Genomic DNA, 13,273 nt, shown 5'->3' with positions numbered 1-13,273 from the left:
ACTTTGGGTGGGGTGAGGGGTGTTTTCATCAAATTTTCAGGTTTTAACTGGGAAAAATATTGTTTTTTCAACATAACCCTGAAATACTTAAAACCAAAATTGCTTTAATTGAAATTTTTTTGCAGGGGAAAAAAGTAATTTCCCACCCAGCTCTATTGGCATTTTCAGTGGTTAGCCAAACCCTGAAAGGTGTGCAGCATTTATGGGGCTATGGTCCATGACTTGAGCTCTTGGAGTTTGTCTCCACTGCATTTTAAAACCGTCAGCAGCAAGTCTCGGAGCCCAGGTCTGCAGACTCGGGCTTGCGCTATGCCACTAAACACAGCTGTGTAGACATTTGGACTTGGTGTGGAGCTCGGGCCCTGAACTTCCCCACCCGCCTCAGGCATCGGAGCCTGGGCTCCAGCCCGAGCCTGAGTGTCTACACAGCTGTTTTTAGTGCTGCAGCGTGAAACCCACAAGCCTGCGTGGGTGGACCTAGGATCTGAAAGTCACTGCCATAGGGTTTAAAATGCATGTTGATATACACTTAAGTGCAACCAGAATATATATTTGTGCTGGTTGTTTTCACCCACTGTAAATAAATCCACCTTAAACATACACATTTTATACATTTTTTAATTAGGTGCTCATTTCAGCTGCTGAGATTCCAGGAAGCAGAAAATTCACAGTTTTGACATCTAAAAGCATTCATCATCTTGGAAACAGCTTGTCAGTAACCCCTCGTAGCCACAAAGGGCTGAGCAACACATTCCCCACCCCTCTCCCTTCTCAGGTCCCCCCTGCACTCTTGGGAGCTGGATGTTGAAAAAGGGATGTGGAAAAGGCAGGGCCATGCCCCAGCAGAGCAGTCTGCAGAGCTAGGATCGAACCTGCTTCATCCCAAGAGATGAACCAGTCCAGGTATATTTGGAGAAAGTGCAAAGAGCCACAAAAATGATTCCAGGGCTGGAAAAAACACTTTACAATGAGAGACTTAAGGAGGTTGATCTGTTTAGTGTATTGAGAAGATCAAGAGGTGACTTGATTATGGTGTATAAGTACCTTCCTGGGGAGAAAATTTCATATTGCTAAAGGGCTCTTTAATCTAGCAGAGACAGGCGGAACAAGAACGAATGGCGGGAAGTTAAATCCACACAAATCAGAGTTAGAAGGAAGGGAGATTAACAGGGAGGGTGATTAACCACGGGAATGAACTCCCAAGGAAAGTGGCAGATTCTGCATTTCTTAAAGACTTCAGATCATGGCTGACTCTCTGGAAGAGAGACTTTAGCCAGACAAATTATTTGGCTTAATACAGAGATAACGCTGAACTACTCTGGCCTGTGTGATACGGAAAATCAAACTAGATGATCTAATGATCCTTTCGAGCCTTGAATGCTATGGATTAGTGCAAAATGATTAGTGCAACATTATCTATTCAATTTCTCCTAATGCATCCCCCTTAATTGATGTTTGTTTGTTTTTTATTGCCTCTTGTTAGGTATTTGTTGCTGATCCTCCCGGGAGACGATTCTGTCCGTTCTTCCAGGTTAGGTGAGGGTAGCAAGCTCCAGCCACTGAAAGGCAGAAACAAAACCGAACCATTTAGCAGGCAACCCAAGTCTTTGTGTATCTTCGATGCTGTGTGTCAAGATAAGTGCTGCCAAACAGAACCCCCCACTGGAAGCTGCTTTAGGAAAGATGGTTGCATGGGTCATAGGAAAGAGAAAAGCAAGGGGTGGGGCAGAATTTCACTAGCGTTTTTTATACTCTGGGGTGGGTCAGGAAGCAATTCTGCCCACTGCAGAGTGTTCAGCGGGGCCCTACGGTGGCGGCTGAGTGATGCATTGGGTAAACATGCTAGTCCTTTGCCACCGGAGTAATGGCTGGCACGGTTTGTCCAAGATACGCCCAAGCCCGAAAGGGCAGTATGGTGATGGACAGCATTGGTAGATCTGTGTGTCGGAAGCCTGGGGTGGAATAGCCAAGATTGAGGGACATCAGTAGAGGTGGTGGGGTGGAGGCAGGAGTGTAATAGCAGGGATGGGAGGCTGATTGGGACCAAGGGTGTTAAGAACAGCTGTGGGGAAGAAGCCCGGAAGGGGACGAGAAGGGGAGAGGGGTTGTGGTTTGGGATTGCAGGTGGACTTGGGCTGAGATAGCAGTGGGGGCTGCGGATTGGGACTGAGGAGCACCAGCACGGCTGCGTGTGGCAATCTCCGAACTGTACTAGTAGGTGTCAGGATTGAGGTGTAGTGGCCAAGCTGTTAGAGACCCAGGAGTAGCTTGGCACTCGGCAGAGCTGAGTGGGAGAAGTTTGTCCTGCTCCTGTCTGCACTTTACTTGGCTCAAACCAGCCCTTCTTCCTTCCACTGCTAAACAGGTGCTCCGAATGCCTTCTCTTGAAGGACAGGACAAGGGGGGGATTACGAGGATGATTACGAGGATGATTTGGTGCATGCCCATCCCGACCAGACCCAGCAGTGGAGCATGAGATGGTACAGCACAACAGGTCAGGGCAGCCGGAACACAGAAGCTCGTGAGCATGAGCCTCAGGCTTACTAAATGCTGCTGCAGAAGGAATAGGGGTCTCGGCTCAGTGCCTGGCATTGGGGCAAAGAGCAGCAGCCGCTATGAGCGAGAGACAGTAACCCATGCTTCTCACCTCCTTCTGCGTCATGGTGATCATCCCATCACCGGTTTTGTCATACGCTCGGCACTGCCCTGCCACAACCAAAAGAAAGCGAGACTTAGGAGGCAGCTGTTGCCCACGTAACGCTCCCACCCCAATGCCTGCGTGCACACAGTAGGATGCTCCTCTGCCCTGCAATGTGCACACTCGTTTGCACCAGTGCAAAGCTGGTGTCAAGTGCTGCCATTTGGAATTGGTGGCACTTGGCGTGGTCGCTTTGCACTGGTGTCAACGGCTGCCCGGTGAGCACGGAATGGAGACACCGACCCAGGGAACATCAGTCTCTGTTGCACACAGGAGCCTGAAGTTCGGCCCTTACATCCCAATTTGCATCACTGACTCCACGGTGTTTAAATTCAGCAGTCCCATCGTGCCCTATAGTTGACATCGCATGCCCATAACATTCAAGCAAGTGGAGCGTTCTGAGCCATTGTTCCAGTTTAGATCTGTTTCCAAAACCATGTGGCCCTCCACACAGATTGCTTTTAAATCCTCTTCTTAAATGAGCAGCTGGAGTTACCCACTGATTAATACATGGAGCAAAAGCTTCATGCCCTGCTCTTCCAGTGTCTCCCCTCTGCTGCCTGGTCTCATGCTGGCTTCCCATCTCTTGCTACAAGACACACCCCAATTCAACAAGAAACTGGGCTCGCTATAGGGATCGCTGGGTGAGATCTCTGGCCTGTGCTGTACAGGAGGGACAGACTGGGATGGTCAGAATGATCCATTCTGATCTTAACATCTCTGAATCTCCTGCATGGGATTCAAACCTCTTCTCCTCCCCTTCAGCCCCCTTTAAAATTCTCCATTTTACATCTCTTCTCCTTCCCCCAGCTAGCACCCGGTTTACCACCGGGGCATGTTGCAAGGGCTGTATTTCTCCCGACTTGTTCTGAGGAGACAGATTGGATGAAGTGGAAAGGTGGGGAGAAGATGGGTTACGAATGGTTGCTGACACTGGGGTGTTCTTAGCATGTGATTTGTGCATGTGGCTCTGTTGCTGGAGAGGCGTGGATCCGCACAGCCACTCGCGGCGGAGCTGCTCATCATCTGTTAGCCTAGCTGGAGACGGCGCTTACTGAAAATGGCTTCCAGCTGCACCATGCAGGACAGGAAGCTGTCGAAGTTGATCATCAGGTAGCAGTCGCGGTATTTGCTTGTGATGACCTCCCTCAGCTGGTGGTTCAAGTGGAAACCTGCGTGCAAAGGGCGAAAAGGACAATGAAAGCCTGAGATTCACACGGTGTTCGGACTTTCACCGGGGCTTGTTGTTGCAGCTATTACCCAGGCTGATCTTGTCTTCTCCAGTTTAACGCGCCTCAATATCTCAACAGACACCTACTCGAAGCTGGGGGCACTCAGTGGGTGCCTCCTGTCCTGGAAAGGCTGTATGGTCTAGGGATTACAGCACAGCCGTGGGGACTCGAGAGCACTGTGACCTTTGCAAGTTACTTGATTTCACAGAGAGGCAAAGAGGCAGTGAGGTTAAGAGAATCCCTATTTAATTACTCTAAATGGCTTTGAACTCTTGAATGGAAGATGAAAGCATCGTGCTCATGACCTGGCCCTGGGTCAGTTCCTGGGGCTAATGTTTAGCACTCCTGGTGTCAGAGCTTTTTCCTGCTTGTATTTGTGCCAGTTGCTGTACGAACAGCCCTGGCAGGAGCATCCAGTCTAAAGAGAGGAAACAGGGGAGGGGAACAGAGGCGGAGGAGGGTGACTTGCCCAGGCCCCCAACAGGTCCATGACCGAGCTGAGAGTGTGGGCTCCTGGTCCTAGTTTAAAAACACTGGGCATGTTTAGTCTTGTGAAAAGACAACTGAGGGAGGACCTGAGAATAGCCAGGAAGGGCTGTTATAAAGAGGGTGGGGATCAGCTGTTCTCCGTGTCCACTGAAGGGAGGACAAGATGTGATGGGCTTAATCTGCAGCAGGGGAGATTTAGGTTGGATAGAAGTAGAAACTTTCTAACCCTAAGGGGAGTAAACCTCTGGGACAGGCTTCCAAGGGAGGTTGTGTGATCCCCTTCACTGGATTGGACAGACCCCGGTCAGGGCTGGTCTAGGGTTACACGGCCCAGCCTCAGTGACGTCTCGAGGTCCCTCCCAGCCCGACGTTTCTCTGATTAGAGGATTGCTGACTCTATTGCACAGCGGGTCAGGCAAGCACCCCACGTTTTCCTCCCTGTCCCCAGTGGCCAGGATTTCCTGAGCTTGAGAAATGACTGCGACGCTTCAGAAATTGGTGGCAGCATTTCCAAGTTGCGGGGTGGAGGAGGTGGGGGACACCTCCAGGTCTTTTTATCAGAGGGTTAAGCCCCATTTTTGCACTCAGATCTGCACACACCCCCATTTAGGGTAGCTCTCTGACCGTATGCCTTGTCTCTATCCTCACACATGTCTGAGCAGAGTTCCACAGCGGGGGGGCCCCCCCTTGATCCCTCTGCAGCAGTGTCCCCCGCAGCTGGCCAGCTGCTGTTTCCCCTTAGACCCCTCCACACCTTTGAGGCTTCACCCTTTTGGCAGGCGTGGTCAATGCTGTTCCTGCATCCCAACAGAGGTCACAGAGCCCCAACCGTTTCCCTGCTGCTCTCCTTTAACTCCTGACACCGCCCCTCTCCTTACCTGCTGCATCCAGCGCCAGCTGCATTTCATGGATGTTCATTGTCCCTGTGAGGTCCACGTCGTACTCGATAAAGACAGCCTGTCAAATGGGAGCAGAAGAGTTAGGATCCAAGAGAGTACACGGGCTTAAAATCACACCCTGCCCCATCCCTGAGCCAGAGGCCAGCACCAAGAGGAATCTAATTCAGGGTTTCACATGGAGCCCAATCCACATGCAGCCCCCTGGTCAGTACATTTTGTGGGTCTCTGACCCCAGTCAGCACTGGGAAGCGGCAGCTCTCCCTGACTTGGCTGGAAGTTGTGACCCCTTGGCAGCTCTGAAGATCAAGCCCAGTGCCAGAGGCATTAGCTCAGAGAGGTGTGAACTGCCTCTGTCCCTCTCGGGAAAGGGTGAACGCAGAGGCCCAGTGATCATTTAGGTGTCCGATAACTATTTCGTCACTGATTTAAGAACGGGGAGGGAGGTTCACTGAGCCATACAACGTACTGTGAGCGATGCCTTATTTTGGTGACTCGCAAGGGCAGAGCTTGGAAGAGTACCAATCTTCCCCTATCCCCTGGAGCCCCTTTACTGGGCAGCCTACAGAGATGGGGATTGTTTGCTTCTCCAGAAGGGCAGCATGGCTAATAACCCAGCCGCTGCGTCACTCTGGGGGGGTGGGACTCGAACCTGTGACTTTCTGCCACCATGCGTACCTCCCATTCTTTAATTTTGCTCCACAGGTGCTTGAACTCTGGCAGCGTCAGTTTGCCGGTCTTGCTGTGCTGATGCCGCTCAGTGAAGGGAAAACACCAGCCCTGCGCCAGGAGGAGATGCGCAGCTCTCTCCGATTCCTGTTTCCCACCCGGCTGGCTTTTGTAGCAAAGGGGAGCCTGTCTCAACTTCCCCTGTTCTCCCACCACCGTTCCCCATTCACAGGGCAATGGAGAGCTTGGTGTCTGTGGGCTGCGCCCAGAGCGGGGAGCCCCATTGGGGTATCCTCCGCAATGAGGTGAACGTGGCTCTTTGGACAGTTTTACCTGTGGGTAACCCATCCTAGGTTATCAGGCTACTACAACTCACGCCTGTGGGCTGTAAGCCCTACATCTCAATGGGAATTAGGTGCCTTAGTACCTCTGAGGAGCTGGGACAAACTTCTTTAGCTCACACTTTGGTAGGCACGTGCTTCTAGGTCCAGGGTTCAAACCCCACTGACCCAAGTGGGATTAGCACTTTGAGCTCATTGATGGGGTTTCCCAGCAGGAGGGTTGGCAATCCAAAGTCCTAAGATCCCTTCATCATAGGAGAGCCGGACCCCAGAGGCACTGCCCCTTCCTTATTCATGCAAACAGCTCCCTCCTCCCCAGTGAGGTCCTGTTCCCAGGCGGCTCTGGGGCTCAGCTCAGGCCAAACCCACCCATAGAGCAAACATAGGAATTGCCGGAAACCAGGGAACCAGCTACTCAAGTTTCCCATCTCCAACAGTGGCCAGCTCCAGAGAACAGTGGAAGAGCCACACAATCGGAAGATACGGGACAATCTGCCCCTTTGATCTGTAATACGCATTGCCAGCAAGAGAAGACGGAGGCTGAGCATTGCTATCCCAGTTACAGCTGAGTTCCCTCATGCCAGGGCCTCGTCGTGGGGTTACCCTGTCCTGGGCCATGTGATGTTTTTTTCTTAACATCTCCCACCCTAGTTTTCTTCTCCAAAGGATACATCAAAGTGCTGGATGATCTTCTGGCAGAGCTCCAGGCCAAACCCATTCGTCTTCAGTTGACTCTCTGCAAGGTACGCATGTGGCGATGTTAGATAAAGGCTTATCTCATAACGGTGGGCAAGACGGGGGTTTGCTGGGCCTGCAGCTGTCAAGAGGCACCGAAGCAGCCTGAAGTGTTTGCCATGCTCCTGGAGGGGAGGGGAGTCTAGTGGTTGGAACAGGGGAGTCTGGGAGTTACGACGGCTGGGTTCTGTCCTTGGCTCAGGGAAGTGGATTCCACAGAGCGGGTTGGGAGTTATACAGTGGTTGGAGCAGGCGGCGGGGGCCGGGGGGGGGTCAAGCCTCCTGGATTCAATTTCTGCTGCTGGGACGGTATGTGACCTAATGGTTAGAGAGAGGGGACTGGGAGTCACCACTGCTGAGCGATATTCTTCGCTCATGGTGACTGGAGGGGTTGCGGGGGAGAGTGTGTTGTGTTGTCCAGTGGTTAGAGCAGGGGACTGGGAGCCAGGACTCCTGGCTTCTCTTCCTGCCTCTGCCGCAGACTGCCTGTGCAACCTTGGGCATGTCACTTCCCCTCTCCTGTGCCTCAGTTTCCCCATCCCTCAAAGGAGGAGAACTGTACTACCTTACCTCGCAAGGGGGAAAGGCCAAGTGTTCCACTTGCAGAGACACCTGCCGGACAGGTCCTGTCTGAACTGGTCAAACACTGGCTCCCTTGGTGCTGAACTGTTTTATTTCCATTGTGACCAGACCCTTTCCCGTCTCGAGAGGGAGAAAGCCTGGGACAGGCCAACTTTCCACCCTCTAAGCTGAGTCCATTGGAGGTTGCAGACAGAGTCGGGGATGTTTTGGGATTAAAGCTCCTCTCTGGGACAGCAGGGCTAAGGAGTGCAGGGAAGGTAGAACCAATTCCCTGGTTCCCTCGAGAGGTGATTGTGCAGGGACACTCACGCTTTGCCGTGACCTTGTTCAGGATATCCTGCAATTTGGCAGTGTCGATCTGCTTGTCCTGCCAACCAAGCAACACAAGTGGATTTAAATGGGGTTTCCCAGAAGCGGGATGGATGGTCCAGGGGTCAGCGAGCTAGCCTGGTACTGGGGTCAATTCCTTGCTTTGCCACAGACTCTGTGTCAACCTGGGCAAGTCACTTAGCTTCTCTGTGCCTCAGTTTCCCCACTGTACAATAGGGGTAATCACACTTCCTCCTACCAGCCCCTGCGAGGTAGGGATGAGAACATCAGAGCTGCCACACTTGGTCAGACTAGGGTCCATCTTGCCCAGGATCCTATCTCTGACAGTGGCCCATACCAGAGCTTAAGGGGAAGTGTACAGAACAGGGCAATCATGGAACGATTAACCCCTGGCTTCTGGCAATCAGAGGTGTAGGGTTGCCCCGAGCATTGGGTTGTGTCCCTGACCATCTTGGCTAATAGCCATTGGTGAATCTGTTCTCCATGAACTTATCCAGTTCTTTTTTGAACCCCATTATACTTTTGGCCAACCCCTGGCAATGAGTTCCACAGGTTAATTGTGCATTGCATGAAAAAGTACTTCCTCTTGTTTGTGTTAAATCTGCTGCCTATTAATTTTACTGGGTGACCCCTGGTTTTTGTATTGTGGGAAAGGGCAAATAACACTTCTCTTTTCACTGCTTCCACACCGTTCGTGATTTTCTAGACCTCTATCATATCCCACCACCACCCCCTTTAGCTATCTCTGTTCTAAGCTGAACAACCCTAATCTATATGAAAGAGCATGGGGTGCTCAGATACTGTGTTAATGGGGGGCAGACAAATACCATTGGATTGGTTGATTTCCCCCCATAGAGAACACTGGAAATAGCCAGTTGTCTTTTCCATCCTTGCAACCCCTGTGTGGCTTCAGTTCATCTGAGGTCAGAACTTGGCCCCAAGAGCAAATCAAAGCGTTCGTAGGAAATCCAGAGCCCAGCTGTGTAGAAAAAGAGCCCAATAACCCATCCCATTCAAAACATTCAAACCCAGGATCCTCCCCACCCCACTCACCAGTCCTGCAAGCTTCAGGAAGGTTTGCTCGAATTCCTCCTCGTTGGGGATTCTCTGGGGAAAGAGGGTCAGGTTTTCAGGCCAGCTGCCTGTGGCATTTTGCCTAAAATATTTTCACCTGTGAAGAAACTCGGTGGAATCTTTGCCTGCAACACAAGAGGCTCTGCTCTGGGTGCCGCTAGAGGGGGCCAAGGAATGAGGGATCATTGGGGTGAGACGTGGTAGGAAAGCTACCCCAGCGTGAAAGGCTGAGGAAAAACCATGCCCCCAATTTTCCATTTAGTTTCGGATCATTCCTAGGTTTTTAGTCCCTCCGAGGGAAAATACTAGGGCTGTTTTTTCTCTTTTGCATTTCTAACCTGCTGCAGATGGGGGGCAAATGGGTTGTCAATGCACAAATCCGCACTCGTTTCCTTACAGCCATTTGGGGCTTATTGACACATGAACCGGAACCAGATCCCTTGTAATTCACACCGCCGGTTATTTTGGTGCCCATCTGTGCATGGACATTTTGGTTTAAGAGCACTGTAGGCTGCTAGCTGGTCCCCCTAGCTTTGGAGAAAATCAACACCACACCCAGAGTCTTGGTGCACCGACACCTTCAACAAACCCAGACAGAGGACAGTTCAGCATAAATCCAGTCACTAACTTTCCACTGAACCAGAGTCTCCCTTGCCAGGGCTTCCCTGCTCCTGGCAACTCTTCCCAGTCCTCGCTGATGCCTGATACTCCCCTCTGCCAGGCCCAAAGCCCTGTTCTTAAAGGGGTGCTGCTTCAGGACAGAACTGGCGAGCCCCAGCTCTCTGGCCCTTAGCCATATGTCTACACTGCAGTAAAAAACCCTGCCTCACTGTGTCTCAGAGCCCAGATCAATTGCCTCAGGCTCGGACTATGGGGCTAAAAATTGCAGTGTAGACATTCAGGCTTGGGATGGAGCCCAAGCTCCGGGACCCTCCTCCTTCACGGGGTCTCAGGGGCTGGACGCCAGCCTGAGCCCGAACATCAGGGAGCGGAGGGATAGCTCAGTGGTTTGAGCATTGGCCTGCTAAACCCAGGGTTGTGAGTTCAATCCTGGAGGGGGCCATTTAGGGATCTGGGGCAAAAATTGGGGATTGGTCCTGCTTTGAGCAGGGGGTTGGACTAGATGACCTCCTGAGGTCCCTTCCAATCCTGATATTCTATGATCTACACGGCAACCGTTAGCCCCATGGCCTAAGTCAGCCGACCTGAGCCAGCCACGGCTGTGCTGCAGGGCTTTTACTGCCGTGTAGCCGTACTCTAAAGGGGCAGCCCAAGTGCCATGACTTGTATTAAATTAGAGATAGGAGGTTCCCACGCTAAAACCAGTGTCGACACGCTGACTGACAAGAGGTGGTGAATTACCTGAATTAACCGACCTGTGTGAACACTTGTTTTGGTTTCTTTTCATAGGCCAAAAGGTGCCTTAGAGGATCTCGCCTGACCTCCTGCATAACACTGGCCAGCCAGTGCATTTTATCCAGATGCCCCTGTACCGAGCCCAACAAGGTATGTTTGGCTAACGCATCTCTTCCGGTGTCCGGTCTGGATCTGAAGACACCGCGAGATGGAGAAACGACAACTCCCCTTGGGAGTTTGTCCCAGTGGCTAATCACCCGCACGGTTAAGAAAGTGTTGCCTGATTTCTGAGCCGGAATTCATCTGGCTTAGGCTTGTTAGCATGAGCTGAACTGACCTCAGCCTGATTTACATGGAAATCAAAATGTCTTAAAAATTACAGCTTCAGTTACCAACCCTGCCACTGCGGGATGGAAGCAAAGAGCAATTGCACAGTCTGGTAGTGTCTCGTCATTAAGAACATCCCTAGTTTTTTCCCTTTTCTGGTTTCATTCCACACCCTCTAAATTCTCCTTTCGGAGGGGATCACCCCAAAGGGCTTTGGGGCAATGGAAAGAATCCCATTGGCTTGAATGAGCCTTGGATCAAGCCCTGTGTTAATATCGTTTATCCAACATGGTGTCCGCACGACTCCCTCTGTACACTTGTGGTCACGTTGATTGCAGTGTGTAGCCACCTACAGTTCGGAAGAAAGGCTGCTATCTTTCTTAGCTTTGGCTTATGTTCATCTATAAATCCCTTTAACAGCAGCTGCGTGCATTCAGCCAGGAACAACCCTGGCTACATTTCAGAAGGCTCCCTTCCCCGACCCCGCCCACCCCCTGCCCCTTCCTCCACCTGAATCCACATGTATAGTGGCTGAGTTTGTCCTGCAGAATGTTCTCAAGAGCTGCTGGCTGATGGTTTTTGTGCTTCCTGGCTAGGTGTGTTTCACCAGCGAGTGGACTTAGCCCTGCGTTGGGAACGCGGAAAGGACGGTGTTGAAAATTCCTTGGAAGCACATTGAGATGCTGGGATGGAACGTGCTTCACTGGTAAGCGTGACTGTCCACAGTAAGTTAGCCGAGATGCTGTTACCTGAGGGGGTCTCATGTCTGCTCTGATTTCATCATCGATTTCCCTGGAAGTCACAAAAATATTACACAATAGCTTGTTAAGATGGGCACTCAGTATTTGTCTATCTGAGGTACTTCGATCGATGGCCCTCTGTTACTGGAGAACTGAGCGCCTCACCCTCTTTAGTGTATTTATCCTCATACACCTGTGAGGTCGGGAGGTGCTGTTCTCCCCATTGTACAGACGGGGGAAGTGAGGCTGTGAATGGCTTGCCCATGGTACAGAGGAACGCTTTGGCAGCCCTGGGAATTGAATCTCCTTATCCCTTCCTCCCAGTATCGGGTTGTTTTCTTTACTCTTTTCCTTCTCTCTCTCTTCTTTAGCATCTTCCTTTTGTTTAGCCATTTAGAGTCAGCGTTGCAGCCCTCTCTGGGACAGCACTTGAGCAAATGCTTAATACGCTTAGACGTGCTTAAAGTTAAGCATGTGCTTTCGAAACAGGGATGGATTTAAGCGCTTGCTTAAAATGCATTGGTGATCTGAGGCCTTAAACTGTGCCACGCCGCCTGCTGCTGCCATTGCACTGGTGTCCGATAGAGGGCGCTATCCCACTGGACCACACCCACACCCCGTTTGATCCCTTGCCCAGCTCCAGTGTTAGGAGACCACTCTGCAGTGGCAGGGGTTGAAAAGAATCGCCATGCAGCGGATGGGAAATGCATGCAGCGCCTCGAGGTACCAGGCTGCTGTATAACGTGGATTAGACGTCACACACCCCCTCTGGTGACCTAGGTATTTAACTTCATTGTAGGGATGCGGTAACTGAGGCACAGAGCAGGGACACAACTTGCCCAAGCTCACACTGGGAGATGGGGGAAGAATTGGGAAAAGAATCCCAGTCTCTTGAATCCCAGCCCCTGTGCTCTGACCACTAGCTAATATTCCCTTGGAGATCCAGGAAAAGAACCCAGGAGTCCTGACTCCCAGCCTAACCATTAGCCCCCATTCTCTTCCCAGAGCTGGGAATGGAACCCAGGAGTCATAGCCCCCCATTGTTAACTTAACCGCTCCCCGACACATCTGGGGCAGGGCCCCCACAGTCCTGACTCCCAGTCCCTTCTTTAACCCCTCAGCCATGCTGTCGATGGGCGTCAAAGTGCAAAGCACTATTAAACTGGATGCGCCAAGCCCACACCGTGCAAACCCCTGTTCACGGCTTCTCTTTGCAAGGCCCGTGGGTGTCAGGGAGCTGGGACTCACAGGAACTTGTGTGCCTTCTCCGTGAAGATGCGCAGGATGAAATCGGACTCCTCCATCGGGTAGCCAGTGCTGGGGATGATGAGATAATCCCCTGGCGGCAGCCTGTAGCGGCCGGTGACATCCCTCATAGGGATGTGCGAGGTCCAACACACAGCATGGAGAGGCTGGAGCAGCGCCCTCCTCTGGGACATGGTCTTCTGCTCCAGGTACTGCGGGGAGATGGGTCTGAAATCAGTGGGAGTTGGGTGCCGAAATAACTCTGAGGGTCTGGGCCAGTCAGTGTGGAACTTGGTCAGTGACTGGGCTTGTAGTCTGCTGGGGCGGGCTCCAGTTGTTGCAGAGGTATTGGGTTTGCTTGCCTCCTAGCCAGTTCAAACCAGCTGCGTTCCAGGGAAGCCAATGGAGTGACACCCGTTTAGATGGGCTGGCGATCTGGCCCCATTGACAGCACCCAAAGGAACAACGCCAATTTATACCACCCGGGGATCTGGCTCTGTTCACTCCTTTTAGATCCCATTCATTGATCTTTCCCGCAGTTCCCAACATGGCCCAAGCT

At 51.8% G+C, this 13,273-nt stretch overlaps 1 protein-coding gene across 1 annotated transcript; it reads right to left on the bottom strand.

Moving 5' to 3' along the window:
• Nucleotides 1-631: 631 nt before the first annotated feature.
• Nucleotides 632-12,922, bottom strand: LOC311511661 (calpain-1 catalytic subunit-like). The gene is made up of 10 exons (XM_084612441.1): nt 12,718-12,922; nt 11,479-11,521; nt 9,026-9,079; nt 7,952-8,009; nt 6,997-7,061; nt 5,994-6,062; nt 5,298-5,376; nt 3,754-3,870; nt 2,648-2,706; nt 632-1,559 (listed from the first exon to the last, which is right to left on the bottom strand). The coding sequence occupies exons 1-10, from the start codon at nt 12,906-12,908 to the stop codon at nt 1,533-1,535; spliced, it is 762 nt and encodes a 253-aa protein (XP_084468567.1). The 5' UTR covers nt 12,909-12,922; the 3' UTR covers nt 632-1,532.
• Nucleotides 12,923-13,273: the final 351 nt, after the last annotated feature.

This window comes from Lepidochelys olivacea (genome assembly GCF_965140295.1).
Source record: "Lepidochelys olivacea isolate rLepOli2 genome assembly, chromosome: 23".
Classification (NCBI taxonomy): domain Eukaryota; kingdom Metazoa; phylum Chordata; order Testudines; family Cheloniidae; genus Lepidochelys; species Lepidochelys olivacea.
Note: the sequence above shows the minus strand (reverse complement) of the source record. Positions and strands in the feature narration are given on the sequence as shown.

Coding starts and splice junctions, on each gene's coding strand:
- LOC311511661 (XM_084612441.1), bottom strand. CDS start 12,908: ATGTCCCAGAGGAGGGCGCTGCTCCAGCCTCTCCATGCTGTGTGTTGG. Junction 11,522..12,717: donor GAGAAGGCACACAAGTTCCT/GTGAGTCCCAGC, acceptor TGTGACTTCCAG/GGAAATCGATGATGAAATCA. Junction 1,560..2,647: donor TCACCATGACGCAGAAGGAG/GTGAGAAGCATG, acceptor TCTGCCTTTCAG/TGGCTGGAGCTTGCTACCCT.